At 41.5% G+C, this 23984-nt stretch overlaps 1 protein-coding gene across 1 annotated transcript in view; it reads right to left on the bottom strand.

The window, feature by feature from the left end:
* Window positions 1-3939: 3939 nt before the first annotated feature.
* NT5DC1 (5'-nucleotidase domain containing 1) overlaps window positions 3940-23984 on the bottom strand; it is a 238906-nt gene continuing 218861 nt past the window's right edge. The window contains 2 exon segments of the mRNA XM_030556165.1: window positions 3940-4058; window positions 17332-17336. Coding sequence (XP_030412025.1) covers window positions 3940-4058; window positions 17332-17336 — 124 coding nt within the window.

Genomic DNA, 23984 nt, shown 5'->3' with positions numbered 1-23984 from the left:
TTCCACTGTCCTTCCCAAAGTTCATCTGCTCAAACTCTTTCCTTCCCACCTCCAGACCATTAGCCTTGAAAGCAGTATGGTCCTCTCTCTTTCCACCATGTAACCATAGCTGAAGCCATGCTCAGCAGTAACTCTCTGTTGTTTCACCACTGCTTCTGCTATTGTGTACATCTGCTCATCTTCAGCAGGAGGCACGAGTGAATGGGTGTTGACAGTCTCCATCATTAGCCACCACTGCCTCTCTTTCTAAGCACTCCACATTTGCACAGAAGTTTGTGTTTCTTAGGATGAAGTCCACACTTAGGTTGTTTGGAAACTGGCACATACTGTTTCCTAGATGAGGAAATACTACTTATCCGTTGAGACATTGAGACTGAATTATTGTTTTAAGGATTATAACTCTATATGCTTAAAACCCAGGAGAGGGAACCATGCAACAAAATTCAAATCAGAACATGGAAAGCCTGAAGGTGCCAGGATACTGGTTTGGCCCATAAAATTGGAAATCATTTGAAAAATCAGTATCTGGATCCAGATTTGGATTTCAAACAATCACACAGTTCTGGGTCTGAGATTTTAACTTAAGTCCATCCCTACTTAATACAGAAAATATGTAGACTCGGGGCCAGATTCTCAGCCCAAAGGAACTATGCCAGTTTACAGCATCTGAAAATCTCACCCCTTGGAGCGGGAGAGAAAGGGGAGTGGGAGAAGAAGACTGAGGGCTTGTCTACATCAGAAAGTTGCAGCGCTGGTGAGGGAGTTACAGCGCTGCAACTTTGAGAGTGTCCACATCTGCAGGGCATCACCAGCGCTGCAACTCCCTGTTTGCAGCGCTGGCCGTACTCCCGTTTTGTCTCGGGTGTAGAGGATCCAGCGCTGGTGATCCAGCGCTGGTAATGCAATGTAGACACTCACCAGCGCTTTTCTTGACCTCCGTGGAAGGAGGAAGCCTCTGGTAATCAAGCTGGTTTCCTTTCCCGGTTTGCTCTCTCGGTCCCGGAGCCACCCAGCAAACCGCGGGGAAGGAGACCTGCTTGCTCGGGGTTCCGGGACCGAGAGAGCAAACCGGGAAAGGAAACCAGCTTCGCCGCGGTTTGCTCTCTCGGTCCCGGAACCCCGAGCAAGCAGGTCTCCTTCCCCGCGGTTTGCTGGCTGGCTCCGGGACCGAGAGAGCAAACCGCGGCGTTCCCGGTTTGCTCTCTCGGTCCCGGAACCCCGAGCAAGCAGGTCTCCTTCCCCGCGGTTTGCTGGCTGGCTCCGGGACCGAGAGAGCAAACCGCGGCGTTCCCGGTTTGCTCTCTCGGTCCCGGAACCCCGAGCAAGCAGGTCTCCTTCCCCGCGGTTTGCTGGCTGGCTCCGGGACCGAGAGAGCAAACCGCGGCGTTCCCGGTTTGCTCTCTCGGTCCAGGAACCCCGAGCAAGCAGGTCTCCTTCCCCGCGGTTTGCTGGCTGGCTCCGGGACCGAGAGAGCAAACCGCGGCGTTCCCGGTTTGCTCTCTCGGTCCCGGAACCCCGAGCAAGCAGGTCTCCTTCCCCGCGGTTTGCTGGCTGGCTCCGGGACCGAGAGAGCAAACCGCGGCATTCCCGGTTTGCTCTCTCGGTCCCGGAACCCCGAGCAAGCAGGTCTCCTTCCCTGCGGTTTGCTGGCTGGCTCCGGGACCGAGAGAGCAAACCGCGGCGAAGCTGGTTTCCTTTCCCGGTTTGCTCTCTCGGTCCCGGAACCCCCCTTGAAGCCGCCCAACAGCGCTGCAGTGTGGCCACATCTAACACCACTTGCAGCGCTGGTTGCTGTAAGTGTGGCCACTCTGCAGCGCTGGCCCTATACAGCTGTACTAATACAGCTGTAACAACCAGCGCTGCAAAATTTTAGATGTAGACATGGCCTGAGCATCATTGTTCTTCCCTTTACTGGGATTATTAGGTGCTAAAGAGAAACAAGTAACATCCCAGCCTTGCTAGCTTTTTAGCCTATAGGTTACAGGGAGCAGCAGGGCACTTTTAGAGACCAGAACTCTCTTATCTCACTTTTAGTTATAACCCATATTTCCTATAAGGGATACATTTCTAGTTTTCTTTATTTTTTAAAACTCTTTTCATTTTTTTCTTTATAGGTATAACTTGAGGTAACCCATCAGTGCTAAGCACACAGCCAACTGAAAAGGCGCAGGTATCTTGTGGGTACACTGGAGTAGATAAATTTAAAACAAAGGTTATAGAAACAAGATAGTTCAGGCTGATTTCTGTGTAACAAAGATGTAATGCTTCTTTTTGTGTTCTGATTTCTGCATTTGAATTGTCCTATACTGTGGGAATGCAAACATGCAGGGAACTGGAGTCAGGCTACTAATTTATTCCATGTAGAACATCAGGCAGACATAAGATAACAATGTAACAGTTGTTTGTTTCAAATTGGAAGCCTAGAAGTGAAAAATTATTGCTAATTGAAATAGCCATCCTATCCTCTAAGGAAGTTTATCTGATATTCTGCTACTGCCTTTGCCTGGGAGTTATAGATAGGCATGTTGCTTTTGAAATAAATGGCCAAATTCTGGGCTATTAAACCAGGGTAAATTTGAAGTAACTCCATTCATATCAATTAGTTACTCTGGACTGAGAAGAAGGATGGTCCAGCAGCTAGCCTAGCACCCAGTCTGCATTTAAAAGATTTGCCAGCATGGTTATGTCCATTAGGAGTTTGAAAAAAATTACACCCATGACCAACACAGTTATACTGGCAAAACTTCGAGTGTAAATTCATTTATGCCAGCAAAAAATTCCTATTGATGGGGCAGCTTATTTCATTAGGGCAACTGGTATAATCTATACTGGTTGCTTGAGATAAATGGGAGTTAGGTGCCAATGTGCATTTGAAAATCCCACTAGGCACCTATCTGCAGCTTTAGATGCCTAAATACCTTTAAAAATCTGGTCAAAAGGGTATGTCTACACTGCAATTAAAAACCCATGGCTGGCCCATGGCAGCTGACTTGGGCTCAGACTAAGTGCTGTTTAATTGCAGTATACATGTTCAGGCTTGGGCTGGAGGCCAGGATCTGGGACCCTGTGAGCTGGGAGGGTTCAGAGCTTGGATTGCAGCCTGAGCCTGAATGTCGACACGGCAATTAAACAGGCCTTTAGCCTGATCCCCAAGAGCCCAATCAGCTGGCACAGGACAGCTGCAGGTGTCTAATTGCAGTTTAGACATGCCCTAAGTGACTTCGGAGACTAATTCTCATTGAAAAATCAATGGAATTTAGGCTAAGTGCCTTAGTCACTTTTGAAAATAAAACTTAGGCTCTTAAGTCATGTAGACTTGCAACACTGAGCAGAGCAATACCTAAATACCTTTAAAAATCTGGACCTTAGTCTTGCTGTGCCTCAGTTCCCCATCTCTAAAATGGGGACAATAGTACTGCCCTCATTCCCAGAAGTGTTGAGACAATAAATGTATGATAGATTGGATGTATTATATCACTCAGATACTGTGATAATGGGGGGAGTTAGGTAAAGATAAATTTATATTATGTATAAGTTACATTTTAATCATAAACAGCATTTGGTACTGTGTGTTCTTGTCCTATTTTTATGCCCTCCTCAATCAGCTCTCTCACGAATTGCTGTAGCAGTGGAAGTTGCTGTGGCCTTAAATAGGGAATGTAGACAGTGTCCTTCAAAATGGTGTGAATTTAGCATGTAATCTGGGATGAATTAGTTTCAATGCACTTCTGACAGGTAGCTTGGTAGGAAGATGTATATATAAGTACTCAGTGCTTCTCTGTTCCAGTTGTACTATAGTAACACGCAAGTCTGCATATGGGTCCACTTTTAAATTCATCACTTGATTTTATGGAGCATTGCATGGTATTTTCACCAATTAGCAAGTGACAGCAGTTAGTTAAGGACGGCAAGGGTATGTAAGAAAAAGTGGAATATGATCTATTTTGTAGTCACTGGCTCAGCATTTGATAGTAATGCCCTTGGAGGTTTCGGATAGTAAACAGCAATTTCCAAGCTATTTGAGGAAAATCGGGTAAATCTATAATCCAGTGGTAAATCTGAAAGAAAGAAACATATCAAGTTCTGATCAGTTACATGGCCCCTATCACATCCAAAAAAAGCCTGTGATGAATAGAAGTACATATTTTTTTTCTTAAATCTTTGAGCTTGTGTTCTCATTGGTATTAGAACTGAATAGGACAGCATGACTATGTACTTGTTTGACATCTTCAGCCCCCTTACACATTGGCATTAAGGAGTTTACTTAACTTCAGTTTGATACTGGTAGCTTTGTTCCTCGATCACTGTGGTAATACACAGTCACAAGAATTCTAAAAATTATTTTAATACAAAACCAAACATTTGCAGCATCTATCATCTAGGAACAATTATAAATTCATGCTCAGAATCACCACTCCTCTTCTTATTTCAACAGTCTGATCCTCAGAAAGTTACCATTCCAAAACAAGCAAGAAGAAATCATGAATATCATCCGTTCTTGTTTCGCAGCTATTGTTGTGAGACTCTCAAAATGCACCCAAATTTAGACAGGGTTGCGCAGAGGTTTTGGAGGCCCTGGGCAAAATCTTAAATTGAGGCCCTCACCCTTCCAAAAAACATTACCATTGAGACAAAAGAGTTGAAAAGAGAGGGGAGGGCTCAGACCTGTGGGGTTACTAGCTTCCCTGAGGGGATGGCGGAATGTTGCCCTGCGGACAGCTGGGAGTCCATGCCTGGTCCTGCCTCTCTTGGAGCTCTGGTCCACTGCTAGCGGGAAGTGTATCCCTGATCCAGCTCCTACCTTTCATCATTTTGGGGGCCCTCTCAAGGGGGAGTACTCAGGTCAAATGGTCCCTTTTGGCCCCCATTATTCTCCTCCTCCTCCCCCACATCAGCCTTGACCTTAGACATTCTTTCAGTCTGACTTTCATTTTCTATCAGGGCTTCCTAGGAAACTGAATTTCTGACTGGGCAGAGGTTAATCATCATTCTTATTGTATGAAGAATGTTGAATAAATGAAAATATCTCTCTAGTGTGTAAAAGCTCTCTTTTCTGCATCCTTGCTATTCAATCCTACTGTTAGCTAAGCCCTTCTCAGCGGTGTTCATATTTCATTAGAAACAGAAAAATAAATAGGAAAGGGTACAAAGTCCTCTTCTATTAACAAGAAAATGGTGCTTTCCTGCTATTCAAAATTAAAGAAACCAGAGCTAAATTTTAGCTCTTCAGTGTACTGGCTGGTAAGGAAAAGAGTTACCAGTTAAACTTATCTCTGAACAGTTGAGTTACAAGACTGACAAGTCTCATTTTGGAGTGTGGTAGGAGTGAGGTGGAATTTTTTTGTTTTGTTATCTAAGTTTTAGCTGATCTGCTTCTGTGAAACACAAATTCTTAGCCAACAAAAGAAAGCTCAGCTCTGACTCACAATCAATCTATGAGCAGATAGAGGGGCAGCATTCAGATCTATAGCTTTAAGGTTATACTCAGCCGGGGTAAAATTAACACATTAGTATTTTGATCCATTCTAGAAACATTAATAAAATCATATGTATTAGGTTACATAGTAGAAATGTAGTAGTACCCCACATTTTGAGAGTGTAAGACCAAATTCTGCCTTCACTGACAACCCATGTAATCTTGATAAGTACCTAGCAGAGAATACAAAAGAGTCATTGAAGGCAGATATTGATCTAGTATGTGTACCAGAGCTGTTATAACAACTGAAGTCTAGAAAAATAAATTTTGTGTAAATATTTTACTGAAGAGTAATTAACTTTACAGAGACCTTTATTGCACACATACCACATAATCCAGGTTCAGAATTATATGTCAGAGTTACAGTTAAACCATATAAATAAGAGAAAACAATTATAGAAAATAATAATCAGAAAACTATAAAAGCAGTAGCAGAGGGAGAAAAAAGGAGCATAGGTAAAGCAGAAAAGAAATATAGGTTTTAAGATGAGATTGAATTGTAATTAAACTATATTACTAAGAACAGCTTTGTTGTTTTGATGGAACAGTCATGATGGCACAAGATACCTCAGTCAAGATTTCCTCCAGAGAGGGGAAAGTATTTACAGTAATAGTCAGTATTAAATGCATTTTGTGCCTTTAATTATAAAGGAATGCTTTGTCAAGGATTAAATAATTAGGCCCAACTGTTGCCTTAATTTGCAGTACATGCCATACCATCCCTGCACACTTCCTGACTGGGGCTGCTGACACTGACAACAATCCTGCTTTTGGAAAGCAGAATTCTTACACAATTCAACACCCTGTTGCTCCTAGGATCAGAGCAGTCAGAGTGGAGGATATGCGTCATCCAAATGTGCAGATGCAAACAAACCTGGTGCCCTTTTGTTTTGGTCGGGGAGGGAGTTCCAAAGGGTGGATGGGATTTTCTTTATGTTCCAGACTTTATTTTAGATAGGATGATAGAGTTGAATTTATTTTTTCAGGATCTGGTATCCTGGCCCAATTCCAACTCAAGTATTTAATTCTGTCTTTCTGTATTCACCCTACAGATGGATATAACGGTCCTCACTTCCTGTCCCTAAACTGTTTGTTGTGCCATATATTTACTTTTTGTTTTTATATGAATTGCATCAAAAATTGTTCCTTCTGTCATCCTGGATGTCTTTAACATACACAATCAATCATCCAACCAACCAATCAATCAATCATTGAGATACTCATTCACTGTGTGTCCTTCTCTTCTGTCTCATTTTCCTCTGCACTCCTTGTTTACTATAGTGTTTAGGTTTTTTTTAAGTTTGCCTAAATTTCCATTCACTTGTTTTCCTTCTGGTTGTGAAACTACCCTTGTAACATGGCTTGATAACCCAAGATGTGTCTCGCATAGAATCATAGAACTGGAAGGGACCTTGAGAGGTTATCTAGTCCAGTCCCCTGCACTCAAGGCAGGACTAAGTATTATCTAGACCATCCCTGACAGGAGTTTGGCTAACCTGCTCTTAAAAAATGTCCAGAGATGGAGATTCCACAGCCTCCATAGGCAATTTATTCCATTGCTTAACCACCCACATAGTTAGGAAGTTTTTCCTAATGTCCAGCCTAAACCTCCCTTGCAATTTAAGCCCACTGCTTCTTGTCCTATCCTCAGAGGTTAAGAAAAACAATGTGTCTCCCTCCCCATTGTAACAACCTTTTACATCCTTGAAAACTGTTAATATGTCCCCCCTCAGTCTTCTCTTTTCCAAACTAAACAAACCCAATTTTTTCAATCTTTCCTCATAGGTCATGTTTTCAAGACCTTTAATCTTTTTTGTTGCTCTTCTATGGACTTTCTCCAATTTATCCACAACTTTCCTGAAATGTGGTGCCCAGAACTGGACACAATACTCCAGTTGAGGACTAATCAGTGTGGAGTAGAGCGGAAGAATTACTTCTTGTGTCTTGCTTACAATACTCCTGCTAATACATCCCAGAATGATATTTGCTTTTTCTTGCAAGAGTGTTACACTGTTGACGCATATTTAGGTTGTGATCCATTATGACCCCAGATCCCTCTCTGCAGTACTCCTTCCTAGGCAGTCATTTCCCATTTTGTATATGTGCAACTGATTGTTCCTTCCTAAGTGGAGTACTTTGCATTTGTCCTTACTGAATTTCATTCTATTTACTTCCGCCCATTTCTCCAGTTTGTCCAGATAACGTTGAATTTTAATCCTATCTTGTAAAGCAGTTGCAAGCCCTCCCAGCTTGGTATCATCTGCAAGCTTTATAAGTGCACTCTGCATGCTATTATCTAAATCACTGATGAACATATTGAACAGAACTGGACCGAGAACCGATCCCTGATAACTACTCTCTGGGAATGATTTTCCAACCAGTTATGAACCCACCGTATAGTAGCTCCATCTAGGTTGCATTTCCCTAGTTTGTTTATGAGAAGGTCATGCGAGACAGTATCAGAAGTCTTACTAAAGTCAAGATATACCACATCTACAGCTTCCCCCCTATCCACAAGGCTTGTTTCTCTGTCAAAGAAAGCTATCAGGTTGGTTTGTTCTTGACAAATCCATGAAGACTGTTATTTATCACCTTATTATCTTCTAGGTGTTTGCAAATTGATTGCTTAATTATTTGCTTTCAAGCCATATTACAGGGGCAGTGCGACAACTGCTATCTAGTTTTCCCAGTTTCATAGACTCACGGAAATGTAGGACTAGAAGGGTCCTCAATAGGTCATCTAGTCCAGTCCCCTGCACTGAGGCAGGGTTAAGTATTATCTAGATAGTCACTGACAGGTGTTTGCTTAACCTGCTCCTAAAAACCTCCAATTATTGAGATTCCACAACCTTCCTAGGTAATTTGTTCTAGTGTTTAACTACCCTGACAGTAAGCAAGTTTTTCCTAATGTCTAATCTAAATCTCCCTACTGCAATTTAAGTCCATTGCTTCTTGGCCTGTCCTCACTGGATAAGGAGAACAATTTATCACCCTCCTCTTTATAACAACCATTTATACTTACTTAAAGACTGTTATCATGTCCCCCCTCAGTCTTCTCTCTCCTGACTAAATAAGATTTATTTTATTTGTGTGCCTAGCTTAAATTCTAGACATTTACAAATATATGTGGTCAACAATTTCAAATTGGGGTGCCTAAAGTTAGGCTCCTAAATCCATATTTGGGTTTCTAAATATAAATATTGTGAATTTCAATGACATTGAGTTTCTGTAGCTCCCACTGGCTTCAATAGGATTTGTAAATTAGCAATTCTGAAAATAAGGTCAAATGTATATTTAGGTGCCTAACTATGAAATTTTAGGAGCCTTACTTCTGTCAGTCAGGGTTGAACATTTTGTCCAAAATCTAATTTATAGTAAATAAACAATTACAAATGAATGCCCATATAAATGACAGAGACTATAATCAGAGACACACATGAATAAATAAATAATGAAATAAAGTCCTGACACTGCCCCCCAAACTTCAACTCCCTCTCTTCCCAAAGAACTCAAGTGAAAAGGTTGGGTATTTTTTGTAGACTATACTGGGCTATTCCAGACCAGAGGAAGGAGTAAATTCCAAAATCACGGAGCCTGGTGTAATAACTGGGTCTGCCAATTTACCCTAATTTTGAGCTCAACTGTGAAAAGTGAGTTAAAGTTCATAAAATGTCACAATAACCTATAACAATGAATGTGGAGAAAAGGTGCAAAAGGAGACAAAGAGACTAGGTTTATCCAAACAAAAGGGCCTATTGATATAATTTAAGGACTGTTTTAAAATCATGCTTAGTAAACAAGAGAAGTGTGGGACCAGAAATCAGTGACTCAAAATCAGCGTGTTGGAAATTACTCCTAACTGGTGGACAAAATAGTGAGGAAGAGGGCTATTCTACTCATCACTCCCTTTTGGAGTCCTTAAAAAGACACTGGCGGGGAGGGAAATAAGGACAGATGGAGGCAAAGCAGAGGGGTACTCTGGCTGAGTGAAAGACAAGAGAAGGGGAAGGAGCAAGTCTCATCATCATAGTTGCCACCCCCAACTTCTCCTGGGACCTTAGACCTTCACTGTTATAATCCTGAGAGATGTACTGACCAGGCTGGACCATAGAGAGGGACTCAGATGACACTGCCACCTCCACTGGCTTTGGCTAAATCTCAAACATCCCCTGGGATGTGAAACTTTGTTTTCCTGCTACTCCTGCCACGTGTCCTTTTTCTTCCTCACCTTATGTTTCAGGCAACAAATCTCTAGAGCCAGCCCTGAGAACAGCTGAAGGACAGATGGGTTGAATTTCTAGTCTGCTGATGGCCCAGATTAAATTACTGCCTCTTGGCTCTACTTTTGACAGCTTCCAAAATAACAAAAAAGTTAAAAAAAAACAAAACCCCAAAGCAGGAATTTCTCAGCATCTTTATAATGTACCAGAAATGAAGGATTATAGAGAATTTGTTGACACATTTGCCCTTTGCTCCTTAACTCCTTCACTTTGGCGTCAACTTTGAGTCTTTCCCAAGAGTAAAATTGACAAGGAGCAAAATGAATGTGACCTCTGTGTGTGTGTGTGTTGGGGGGCTGTGGTGAGGAGTGGGGGGAAGGGGAGATTTTTTTATGGCAGGAAATTTTTTGCACTTACCACTTATCAGCAAGCTCAACCTTATAACTTTGCTGATATTTATTGATAGATTAGTTTTTAGAAACAAACACTGAACACTTCAAAAGGTAACAAGACATATAATGGCTTGTAACAATGTGACATCATGCCTGCCAAACACAAAGCAAGGTATTTTTTGAAAAGGCTAGGCGTTAAGGGTAGGGTTGTCTATCTACTGCTCACACAAACACTGGACCAACTTTTCAAATAAGGTCACCTACATGGCACCAATAACATTTGTTCATGCACCCCTTACATGTGTAAAACTTATTTTTGTGTATGAAAATGAACATTTGTTTGCACTAAGCATGAACAAGTACTAACCCACAGGATAATCAATTCTGCACATTCAAAAACTCATTTGTTCATGCAAATATAGGTTTTCATGGGCAACAGATGGAAAATAAATTTTTGGAGGTGAAAAAAAGGTACCCACATTTGAAAATGTAGCCCTTTGTGTTAATGAAAGTTATACTATGCATAAAAATGGGATAGTTTCATCCATTACCACTAGTATAAAAACATCACTTTATGTATAGCAAAAACAGGAGGAAACTTGCAGTTTTATTCCTTCCACCTTTTCCTCTCCCTCCCCCCAGTTATGCAATATTTTAGTATTTCCTTGTTTGGGTAAATTATGCATTTGTGAAAAAGGTCTGGATTGAGCATTTTACAAAGTGAAATCTACAGGTACTTTTTCTCTAAGGAACAGATTTCTCCATAGATTGGACAGTGAGAGTGAATCTTTCTACATATTTAGGTAATGGCATACAGAGTACACTTATAAAGTTTGTGGATGATACCAGGCTCGGAGGGGTTCACCAGGTTTGTCTGATGAGATGCTCATTGTTCATGTTTGCACTACCCTCTAGATAGCTACTAATTTTTCTCATATTATTTGTTCCATTATTTTACAAGGAGTAAAAGTCAGATTTAAGGGATGGTAACAGCCAGGTGACTTAATTCCTATATTTATTTATTGTTTAAAATCAGCACTGCTTTTGCATTATGGAAGAAAGAGTCAGGAAATCTGGCTTCAGTTTCTGACTGCCACCCACTCACTTGCTGGATGGCACTGGGAAAATCACAACATCTCTGTCCCCCATCTTCCTCCTGAAGTTAATGGTCAGTACGAAGTAGATCGTGCAGACACTAATTTTTGTCCTTTCAGCTCAGATTGCCCAAAGGATGTCAGTTAGTGCCAATGGTGATGGTGGTTTTTGCAATGTGAACTAGGAACTGGACTGCAATTTACTTTCATTTTATTATTTATCCAGACGAGGGTTGAGGTAATGAAATCCTCTTTCATTTCACTTAATTGATAAAGAGGGATACATTTCTGGGAAAACCAACAGAAGATATTTTATCATGACTCTATATATCTCTCTTCTTTACTCCCAAATCAGCTGTGGTAAGTGCAAAGTTCAAGTGAACTGTGAATAACACTGCTTACTCTGTAAGTAACCTTAGCAACTTGATCATTACCATGAACCAACTAACTAACTAATGACAGCATTCACACATTTTAAGGTCAAATTGTGATAACCTAGTCTGACCTCCTGAATAATGCAGGCCACAGAACCTCAACCAGTCATTTCTGCATTCCCATACTTAGTTTACTTAGAGAACATGGATTATCATAGTAATAGTGCTGCAAATGCCATGGTAATGATTAAGTTTTGAACAGTGATCACTGTAAGTGAAATTCCACTTATTAAGATGGAAATGTTCATTACAGTGTCTAGGCTCCACTGCTAACATATTTTAGATCAGTGTTTTTCAAACGATGGGTCGTCACACAGTACTGGGTCGTGGCATGTCAGGCACTGGGTTGCCTTGCTCTGGTCAACACCACTGACTGGGATGTTAAAAGTCCAGTCAGCAGTGTTGCCTACCTAAGGCAGGCAAGTGCCTACCTTTTCCAACACCATGCTGCACCCCTGAAGCAGGCAGCAGCGGGTCCAGATTCTAGGCAGGGGGGCCCCAGGATTCCACACGCTGCCTCCGCCCCAAGCACTGGCTCCGCACTGGTGAACCAGCCAATGGGAACTGGGGGCAGGGGGGAGCAGTGCCTGCGGGTGTGACTCATGTGGAGCTGTCTGAACACCTCTGCCTAGGAGCTGGACTTGCTGCTGCTCACTTCTGGAAGCCTGCCTCTGCATCCCCCTTGCACTGCTGCCCGGGAGCTGCCCAAGGTAAGCCTGTGCCCCAACCCCACACCTCAATCCCCTGCCCCAGCCCTGAGCCTCCCCACACCTGGAGCCACCTCCTGCACCCCAAACTCTTCATTCCTGGCCCCAGCCCAAAGCCCTGACTCCCTCCTGCATCCCAACCCTCTGTCCCAGCCCTTAGCCCCTCCCACACCCGAAACCCCTCATCCACAGCTCCGTTGGGTCGCGGGCATCAACAATTTTCTTCAACTATGTCACAAGAAAAAAAGTTTTAAAACCACTGTTTTAGGTGATGCCAATGGATACCACATTTATTAAGAGGTTGATAGGGATCTCTGAATCCTTATCAGTCACTGTGTGCTGGTACATCTCACAAACCAGTCAGATCAGAGTCACAGGCTGTTTATTTATTTATTTTAAAGTTGTTGGCATTGCAGCCCCATATCCACAGAGAAAGAAAAAGTATTATTCTGAGTGATTAGTAAAAGATTTAAGTAAATGCTTACAAGACTGTTATAACCTAATCTAGACACAAGGCCTGCTTGGGTAAACTTAAGTATTAAGTCTCAATCCTTTCTGAGATTTCCTAGGAACTACCTGGTATATTAAACCAAAATAATCTTAAATAAGCTCTGCAGATGGGAAGGTATTTTTCCAATAAAAAACACAGTCTGAGACAAAAACAGTCTTCTTCTGAAGTATATAGAGGAAAGTTATGAATCATTTTGCACTATTGACCCGTACAGGCAAAGCCAACATCTTTTAACTCTGATACTACAGCAGCGTTCCTCATGGGGAATAGGAAGCTATGCAAAAAACAGAACTTCCTTCTTTCCGTTTCTGAGGTCAATGCCATTCCAGTCCATAGGGCAAACAAAACTGTCACAACTTTAAACAGTCAACAGCAGGGACAATTTGTAACTCCATCCAAAAATATCCGCCATACTATTATACAGAAATCCTCATCAACTATATAGACAGTTCAATGCACCCTGTAACTGTGGACTTTATTTTGAAAAAAGTAAAAATCCTGTCACTCTAACAGGAAATTATTAAATGAGGAAATCATTCAGGAAGGCCTTAGAAAAGTTGATCAAAAGGCTGAATAGTGGCAAGTCCTGAAACCATTTATCCATAACGTAGAGTTTTATCTCCAGGTAACATTATTATACAGATAGGGACAAATCCTCAGATGATGTAAATAGTTATAGTTCTAATGAAGCCATGATGAAGGTTTACACTAGCTGACAATCTGCCCCATATAGTGCCACCTTTGCTTAGATTTAAAAGTTGTTGAAGAAAAAGGTGGAAAATATTCCATTTTTAAATAAAAATGAGTTTGAAGACAAAAGTAGTAAATGGTGTTACTGGAATAACATGCTTAGATGAACTATCATTGCAGAATAAGGGAACTGTCAGATGATCTATTGGGAGCTGTATGCAGTGTTGTTGTAACTGTGTTGGTCCCAGGATGTGAGAGACAAGGTGAGTGAAGTAATACCTTTTATTGGACCAACAAAAATTGGTCCAGTAAAAGATATTACTTCACCCACCTTCTCTCTACTGGGAGTAGTCTTCCTACATGTAAAATATAGCATGGATGGGTCTTTTCAAACACCAAACTTCTTCACGTCCATGAATTAAGAGGAGCTACTTCTGTTTCATTACACTCAAAGAGCTGTAGCATTCCAGTGGCAAAAAGCAAAATCAGAAATGGATTTTATCTGATGTCAATTATTTCTCACCAGCAGGTTCCAGTGCTTTCCTAAACAGGAGATCAGGTGTCTGCCCTGTTAAAACAAAGCTTCTGAAACACTGAAGTCAGCAAGAGTGAAACATTCTTTCTATCAGCTCTGACAGTCACCAGTGCTGCATGCACACCCTTATATTGAAAAGTAAAAAAGTAGGGGGAGAGGGGACAAAGGGAGAGCAAACCAGATTTCCTAGCAGTTAAGGAAAAACATGCCACGTGCAAACAAAGTTCTTCCTAATTTTTTAATGAATCGAAATTGAAGAAAAATGTTTTGGCCCCCTCTCTGAAACGATATGCAGGCTAGAAAATATCACTGTGGATTTTCATAATCAATGTGTAAGTATTGTGACAGACCCAAACCAGTGGGCTACAGGAGTCTGGTAGAGGGCAAATATACTGGTCACTGGGTGAGTAGTTTTCTGTTCCCTGAGTGACCAGAGCAGGGGCTGCACTAGAGTAATCAGGAACCTGCTAAAAGCAATTAAGGCAGACAGGCTGATTAGATCACCTGCAGCCAATCAAGGAAGGCTAATCAGGGCACCTGGGTTTAAAAAGGAGCTCACTCCAGTCAGGGAGGGGGGAGCTAGAGGAGAGGAAGTGTGTGTGAGGAGCTGGGAGCAAGAGGCACAAGGAGCTGAGAGTGAGAGGGTGTGCTGCTGGAGGACTAAGGAGTACAAGTGGCATCAGACAGGAAGGTCCTGTGGTGAGGATAAAGAAGGTGTTTGGAGGAGGCCATGAGGAAGTAGCCCAGGGAGTTGTAGCTGTCATGCAGCTGTTACAAGAGGTACTACAGACAGCTGCAATCCACAGGGCCCTGGGCTGGAACCTGGAGTAGAGGGTAGGCCTGGGTTCCCCCCAAACCTCCCAATTCCTGATCAGACACAGGAAAAGTTGACCCAGACTGTAGGGAAGATCACTGAGGTGAGCAAATCTGCCAAATAAGCGCAGGACCCACCAAGGTAGAGGAGGAACTTTGTCACAGTATACTTTGAAAGATCTCTCTCTGTGCTACTTATATGGCTCTCATCAATTCAGTATCTGAAAGTCTCACAATAAGTAATGGATTTTATCCTCAACATCCCTTTTATGTACAGAAGTGCTATTGTCCTAATTTTACAGACAGGGAAATGAGGCCCAAAGTAGGTTAAGGCCCAGACCCTAAGTGCCTGAATCCCTTTTGAAAATTAGATGTAGCTTCCTAAATCAGTTAGGCATTCCAACACTGAGAGCAGCAATGCCTAAACACCTTTAAAAATCTAAGTCCAAAGGCAGGTCCACACCATTGCTTAAGTCAATCTAACTTACATCGCTCAGGGGTGTGGAAAAGACACTTCCTCTGGAGCAACACAAGTTACAGTAACCTAAGCACTGTCCGCACCAGTGCTACATTGGCAGGAGACACTCTCCCACCAACATAGCATCCGCCTCTCGCGGAGGTGGGGAAATTATGCCGATGGGAGTGCGCTCTCCTGTCGGCATACAGTGTCTCCACCAGACACGCTATAGCAGCGCAGCTGCATCTATGTAGCTGTGCCGATGCAGAGCTTCTAGTGTAGACCTGCCCTAAGTGACTTGCCTGAGGTCACACTAGAAAGTCTATGGCTGAGGTGGAAATCAAATAGGTCACATGAGTCCCATTACCTAATTGACCATTGCTCCCAAATTTGCTGTATACAATGGAAATATTTGAAACATTGCCGGGAGTCACCAGGCTTGGACAGAGAGCAGGACGGTATGCTTAAAGCACAGGTGATAGCAGAAATGCGTGCTTCCCATTGCAATTATCTGCAACCACCATCCTCACAGCAGAGACACTCTTCTCCAGACCCCAACTATGCACTTCCCCAATGCAGACCCCACAATTTAGACACTCATTTACCCATCTTTCCATCCCAGGCAGACACCCCCATTTTGTCTCCTCCAATGTGAGCAGGCAAGCTTTCAGCCTTATTTTCCCCACTTAAGTGCTGGTCCTGCGTGCAGGTATGTTGGGTGAAAGTGATCATGAAATCATGGAGTTTGCAATTCTAAGGAAGGGTAGAAGGGAGTACAGCAAAATAGAGACAATGGATTTCAGGAAGGCGGATTTTGGTAAGCTCAGAGAGCTGATAGGTAAGGTCCCATGGGGATCAAGACTGAGGGGAAAAACAACTGAGGAGAGTTGGCAGTTTTTCAAAGGGACGCTATTAAGGGCCCAAAAGCAAGCTATTCCGATTGTTAGGAAAGATAGAAAATGTGGCAAAAGACCACCTTGGCTTAACCACGAGATCTTGCGTGACCTACAAAATAAAAAGGCGTCATATAAAAAATGGAAACTAGGTCAGATTACAAAGGACGAATATAGGCAAATAACACAGGAATGCAGAGGCAAGATTAGAAAGGCAAAGGCACAAAATGAGCTCAAACTAGCTATGGGAATAAAGGGAAACAAGAAGACTTTTTATCAATACATTAGAAGCAAGAGGAAGACCAAGGACAGGGTAGGCCCACTGCTCAGTGAGGAGGGGGAAACAGTAACTGGAGACTTGGAAATGGCAGAGATGCTTAATGACTTCTTTGTTTCGGTCTTCACTGAGAAGTCTGAAGGAATGTCTAATATAGTGAATGCTTATGGGAAGAGGGAAGGTTTAGAAGATAAAATAAAAAAAGAGCAAGTAAAAAATCACTTAGAAAAGTTAGATGCCTGCAAGTCACCAGGGCCTGATGAAATACATCCTAGAATACTCAAGGAGTTAATAGAGGAGGTATCTGAGCCTCTAGCTATTATCTTTGGGAAATCATAGGAGACGGGGGAGATTCCAGAAGACTGGAAGGGGGCAAATATAGTGCCCATCTATAAAAAGGGAAATAAAAACAACCCAGAAAACTACAGACTAGTTAGTTTAACTTCTGTGCCAGGGAAGATAATGGAGCAGATAATTAAAGAAATCATCTGCAAACACTTGGAAGGTGGTAAGGTGATAGGGAATAGCCAGCATGGATTTGTAAAGAACAAATCGTGTCAAACTAATCTGATAGCATTCTTTGATAGGATAACGAGCCTTGTGGATAAGGGAGAAGCGGTGGATGTGATATACCTAGACTTTAGTAAGGCATTTGATACGGTCTCGCATGATATTCTTATAGATAAACTAGGAAAGTACAATTTAGATGGGGCTACTATAAGGTGGGTGCATAGCTGGCTGGATAACCATACTCAGAGATTAGTTATTAATGGCTCCCAATCCTACTGGAAAGGTATAACAAGTGGGGTTCCGCAGGGGTCTGTTTTGGGACCGGCTCTGTTCAATATCTTCATCAACGATTTAGATGTTGGCATAGAAAGTACGCTTATTAAGTTTGCAGACGATACCAAGCTGGGAGGGATTGCAACTGCTTTGGAGGACAGGGTCAAAATTCAAAATGATCTGGACAAATTGGAGAAATGGTCTGAGGTAAACAGGATGAAGTTCAATAAAGATAAATGCAAAGTGCTCCACTTAGGAAGGAACAATCAGTTTCACACATACAGAATGGGAAGAGACTGTCTAGGAAGGAGTATGGCAGAAAGAGATCTAGGGGTCATAGTAGACCACAAGCTTAATATGAGTCAACAGTGTGATAATGTTGCCAAAAAAGCGAACATGATTCTGGGATGCATTAACAGGTGTGTTGTAAACAAGACACGAGAAGTCATTCTTCCACTTTACTCTGCGCTGGTTAGGCCTCAAATGGAGTATTGTGTCCAGTTCTGGGCACCGCATTTCAAGAAAGATGTGGAGAAATTGGAGAGGGTCCAGAGAAGAGCAACAAGAATGATTAAAGGTCTTGAGAACATGACCTATGAAGGAAGGAATTGGGTTTGTTTAGTTTGGAAAAGAGAAGACTGAGAGGGGACATGATAGCAGTTTTCAGGTATCTAAAAGGGTGTCATCAGGAGGAGGGAGAAAACTTGTTCACCTTAGCCTCCAATGATAGAACAAGAAGCAATGGGCTTAAACTGCAGCAAGGGAGATTTAGGTTGGACATTAGGAAAAAGTTCCTAACTGTCAGGGTAGTTAAACACTGGAATAGATTGCCTAGGGAAGTTGTGGTATCTCCATCTCTGGAGATATTTAAGAGTAGGTTAGATAAATGTCTATTAGGGATGGTCTAGACAGTATTTGGTCCTGCCATGAGGGCAGGGGAGTGGACTCGATGACCTCTCGAGGTCCCTTCCAGTCCTAGAGTCTATGAGTCTATGAGTCTATATTCCTCATGCAGTTACATTTGCTGGTGTGTTCCCTATTTAGGGCAAGTATCCCAATGCTAGACCCATATATGCCCTCCTTCCCTGCCTAGCTGTCTGCTGCTGCTGCTCCTCTTTGAAATGCTGATGCCAGACATGTTTTGGATATTGGATGCTCCACAATCCATAGTATAGTAGTATGCTAGGTTCTAACACTTCAAGGAGAAGACAATGACCAGCCAGCAGCAGAAAGGTAGAATTGCATGGGAGTGCAGTCAAGTGGCAGGAGATTATTAAAATATAATATAAGTATATAAGCCAGGGGAAAAATGCAGACTAATTATCAGTCAGGACAGGATGCCTTCAGCATTTGAACATCCTGGGTGAGTCCAGCCTGAACATGATATCATGTTTTGGTTTGGATGTCTCCGTTTGACATGTATCAGAGGTGATTCATGTTAGTGTGAATCTGTAAAAGCAACAGAGTCCTGTGGCACCTTATAGACTAACAGACGTATTGGAGTATGAGCTTTAATGGGTGAATACCAATGCATCCGATGAATTGGGTATTCACCCATGAAAGCTCATGCTCCAATACGTCTGTTAGTCTATAAGGTGTCAAGGACTCTGCTGCTTTTGACATGTAATGCAAAACAACCAAATATGGAAATGGCCTGGGGTATGACAGGATATGGAAATAAGACAGACAGCCAAGCAGAATGTAGATTCTGTTTTTCTCTCCAAAGATGTACTGTGGGGAAAAAGTGGAATGGCCAAGGAGCAGACTGGTCCAAAAGGAACATTCTCCCTCACACTTTCCATCTCTTACATAATTCAAATTCTGTGCAAATGATGAGGTTTAATTAAGAGATAAATTTCTTCAGTATATTTCTTGTTTGGGATATATATAAATGAAAAGAGGAATTAAAATTAACTAATATAACTAAATATAGAATAAAATGAGTTAAATGAAAATTAGAAAACAACAACATTCTCTTAATAATCTGTATGGTAAAAAAAAGATACAGAGAGGGGAAAGTTCTTTTTAAACCTTGTATTTTTCTATCTTTATCTGGCTTTAAAGCTTGAATGAGTCAGCCTGTAGAACTGCTTAACAAGGTTTTAATGGTGGACACTAAAAACTCAACTGCAGGCACTAAGGCAGTGTCTGAGCATCGAGCGATGGGGGGAAAATGAAGTTGAATGTTTGAAACCTAAGGCCAGGTCTACACGTGGAAGGCTTTGCAGGTACACTACACTGGTACACTACACTGGTTCCAACTCATACCAGCAAAAGAGTGATATAGATTATTTCAGCCCACCCCTAAGCAAAATAATCTATACCAACAAATGCACTGTTTGTCAGTAGAACTGAATCTATGCTAGGACCTTTTGCCAGCACACCGCATCTCACTGCTGACTGACATATCAATGCTACAAAAGACTATAACCCAAACCTGGCCTAAGTAAGAGTTTCACTGTTCCACGGGATTGTTAGTGGACTTTTTCTTGCTGGAGATGGATGAAGCTGGAGAAACTGCAAGCAGACAATCTGTAAACTTCAGGTAGGATGCTGTGCAGATGCAGATTGATAGTCAACTTCTGGTCAGGGGCCAGAGCACAGGTAGATGGCTAAATGGTATACAGGCATGAATTTCCAGGGGGCTTACGGGAAAGAACTGGAGGACCATAAGTTCGAGATAGCTGTGACTGCCTGTGCCTGTGTATTTTTATTGTAGTTACCTCAGAGTAGCAATACATGTTAATAGGTACCTTGGGTTCTTCCCTTCAGCTCAGGGAGTGATGGCTGCCTTGCCTTGTGGCATTGATAGGCTGTGGATGTGTGAACACAGAGCATGTTAAGGGAAAAAACAGTAGCTGAGCATGAGTTAAGTCTGCAGTGAAGACTTAATTGTAGAAAGTAATTGTAAGAGAGTGGCAGACCCTCTCAGCAGGAGTTGGGACCCTGCAGGGGAATGCTGATTGGGGCAGGTGTGGTTCATTAATGCTACCCTGGATATAAGGGAAGTAGGAGGAGACTGCTAGATTGTGATTGAGAAGCCATAAAGGGAGAAATCCTAAACAAGAGTCATGACTGGGAGAAGCTTTGTCCTGGAGTTGTTTTGAGTTATCTTGTTAATCAAGGAGGGGTGAGCTGTACACCAACCCACAGTATGTACGTTCTGTGATAGGACGAGATAAAGGCTGTAACCATTCCCAGTAACATTTTAGGATACTGAGAAAAACAATTCTTCAAGTCTGGTTAAAGGATATGCACCATCCTACAGCTCTGGGATCCAGTCAGGACCCAATTACAGCCTGAAAATTAAATTATACTGCCTGAGTTAAAGGATAACATTAAAGTGGAAATAACTCAGTGTTCTCCCTCCTTAATGAGTTGCCCATATGTTTATCCCTTTAATCGTTTAGAGGTGGCTATGCTTTGACATGTCACAGTGCAGAAGAAAGATTACAGGAACATTTCTGTCAGTCAGTGGCGAGGAAGTAATCTTTAGGGTTATGCATGATTTAACAAGACCTCCAGGGGCACAAGTCAATACATCTGTATGGGGCCAAAAGGATTTAATAAATCATAATACAAACAAAAGGAAACCTACTGTTTATATTCAAAGTAATTCTCAAAGAATCATACCAAATAGTTCAAAAATTTTCTTTAATAAGGTGACCCATGGACTCTTTACAAGCCAGTTTTAATGTACATTTGCTTTTATCAAAAAGCAGTTTATTGTGGTTTTCAACACTAGTATACCAGTAAATAAATAGTAAAATTAATGACTTCTTAGCAATATGAGATCTCTCGAGACTACTCAGCTATTAAATATTTACTGAAGGAGAGATGTGGAACAGTTATTTTTTGGTGCAAAATATAGAATTGTGCAGATGTATGAGGTGCAATCTAGAATAGTTCTACTATACCAGGTACATCTGTCTTCTGTTTTCTATTGCACCCATAATTTGCAGCTCTAAGCAGAAACATGAGCTTCTTTGACACGGTTCAGTGGCAATTTTATCATCACATTTACACAACAAGCAGAGTGACCCCCCCTAGACATTTTGTATATTTTGGGAGACAGAATATACACTCTTCGGCACTTTTAAAGAGATGGCTTTGACAAATTATACCACCAACTGGGATCTTGCTCTTCCATCAGTTAATTGCAATAATGATAAGGCATGAAGGAATACTTATGCACTTACATGGGCACAACATGACTGGATTTTAGATGGTTTGTTAGATTTTCAAACATATGCATTATCCTCCTAAACCCAAATGAGAATGGATTTGAAACATGTAATATAAAATAATGGTCACATTTTAAAAGAACAGCTATAAAATGTAAAATTAAGGTTACACCCAGAAAATATCTAGATTTTCCACTAATTCTTCTTTAAACCACAACTATTTTAAAGCTTCCAAGTGGCTCATTCTCTTGTTCCTTGTCTGTAGCAGTACTCCCAACCTCAAGCATTCAACAGTTATGAGACAGGCCCCAAAATCTTGAGACTGGCCTAAATTCTGAGATTTTGTAAAAACTAATAAATGTTGAGTTCTTTTTATTTGGCTTCCGGGCTTGGGGCCTTTAGGTTTCACATTTTCAAGCTTCTCTCTGCAACCATGAGAGCTAGAAATTTTTTAAAAAGTGTGAGTGAGTGAGAGAACTCAGTCTCAGACTCTTATATAATCACAGGATTCTGGAAGCTGGGGCTATAAGATAAACATCAAATACAGGGAGATTCACAATAAAATCATGATAGTTTATACCACTGCTGTAGACCTTGGGACCAAGAAAAATATTAGTCTTCTGGTCAAAATTTAAAACAGTGGCATTGGCACTACTAATGGTTTGGCATTTAGTGGCTTTTTGAAATAAGAAAATACTTTGCTTGAAAGTAATATATTGTTTAGACCTGACATCCTCCATATATAATACCAGCTATTGTTGATGGAATAGCTACACTGAACAGGACATGCATATATTTAAATGGATAATAGGTAACATGATCAAAATTCAACAGCAAAAAGTGAGAATGAGAGACTCCTCACACCACACAAGATGTCAAAGCCATATTTTCTAAGTGACTGAAACCCAGCCTCTGAAAAAGGAGGTGATATTTTACACACCCAGATTTATGCAAAACCTCAGACATGCAAAACCACTAATCTGTATGTACAAACTGGCATGCAAATCTGTACATATAATTTTGGAGGCTGCTTTTGAAAATATGGCCTCCACTGTTCTTCTCTTTGGAGAATGTGAATGGAAACTGACGGAAATTGAAATTGGGGAAAGATATAAAGACAGAGCATAGACTGGAGGGTTGGCCTCCTGGTTAAGGGACTTGACTGCAAGTCAAGGCATCCAGTTCCTATTCTTTTCCCAGCCTCTCACTTTCTGTGAGATCACAGGCAAGCCACTTAACCTCTGTATGATTCAGATTCCAAATCTTCAAAATAGTTCCCTACCTACTAGGGGAAGCAAGTGAGAATTAGCTCATAGAAGTGATTTCTGCCCCTTTGAGCTGAGCTGCTATATAAATATAATTATTTTTTATCTCAGTTCCCCTTTATTTTATCAAAGGTACAATTCAGAATGCTACTTGCCTGTTTAGTTAAGACTTCCTTAAAAATGCTTAAAAGTCAAGATGATAATATCTTAAAATAACACTTTCACAGTTTTATTTCAGTTTCATTGCAAATTAAAGTAGATACCTGGGCTCACCATATAATACTTTTTTTTTGGTCCTCTGGGCAATTCTAACAATAAATAAAGTTTAGGTTGGATATTAGAAAAAACTTCTTCACTAGGAGGATGGTGAAGCACTGGAATGGGTTACCTAGGGAGGTGGTGGAATCTCCTTCCTTAGAGGTTTTTAAGGTCAGGCTTGACAAAGCCCTGGCTGGGATGATTTAGTTAGGGATTGGTCCTGCTTTGAGCAGGGGGTTGGACTAGATGACCTCCTGAGGTCCTTTCCAACCCTGATATTCTATGATTCTTTGTTTTATAATTATGGAATAATAAGACAGGTGTCCTATTTTAAGAGGCAATGATCAAATCAGCTAAAATCCAAAGTAAGAGAATATTTTCTTTTTTAACCAATGAGCAACTCAGATTATTGCTGAAGAGAATGGGATGGTCATACTATTATCTGCTGTCATTTTCACCCAGATGATTGGAGGAGCAACCAAAAATGCTCCACATTGAAGCTGGTACAAATGGTGGGAGACAGAATGGAAAAAACAAAAGTTAACTTTAATTAATTAAAGTTAACATCTTAAAAAGCTAGTCTGAAAAAAAGGGGAGAGTTGAAGGGAGAGGAAACAAGGATGAGAGGTATCTGAATCTGGAAGGAAATGTTTTAAGTAACATTTTATTTATACATAATAAAAATATGTAGCAATTCCTACTTTACAGATGGGGAAACTGAGGGTAAGTGCTACTGAGTCAGTGGGAGTGTCTACACCATGATAAAAACCATACAGAACCAAGTCTCAGAGCCCAGGCAAGCTGACTTTGGCTTGCGGGGCTCTGGCAGTGAGACTATAAAATTGCAGCACAGATGTTCAGGCTCAGGTTGGGGCCTGGACTCAGAGACCTTCTCCCCTTGCTGAGTCTTATGTATGTCTATTGCAATTAAACATCTGCAGCTGGCATGTGCCAGCTGACTCAAGCTCGGGCTAAGAGGCTGTTTAACTGAGGTG

The sequence above is a fragment of the Gopherus evgoodei genome, chromosome 3 (assembly GCF_007399415.2).
Source record: "Gopherus evgoodei ecotype Sinaloan lineage chromosome 3, rGopEvg1_v1.p, whole genome shotgun sequence".
Lineage (NCBI taxonomy): Eukaryota > Metazoa > Chordata > Testudines > Testudinidae > Gopherus > Gopherus evgoodei.
This window is presented reverse-complemented; position numbering and strand designations above follow the sequence as displayed.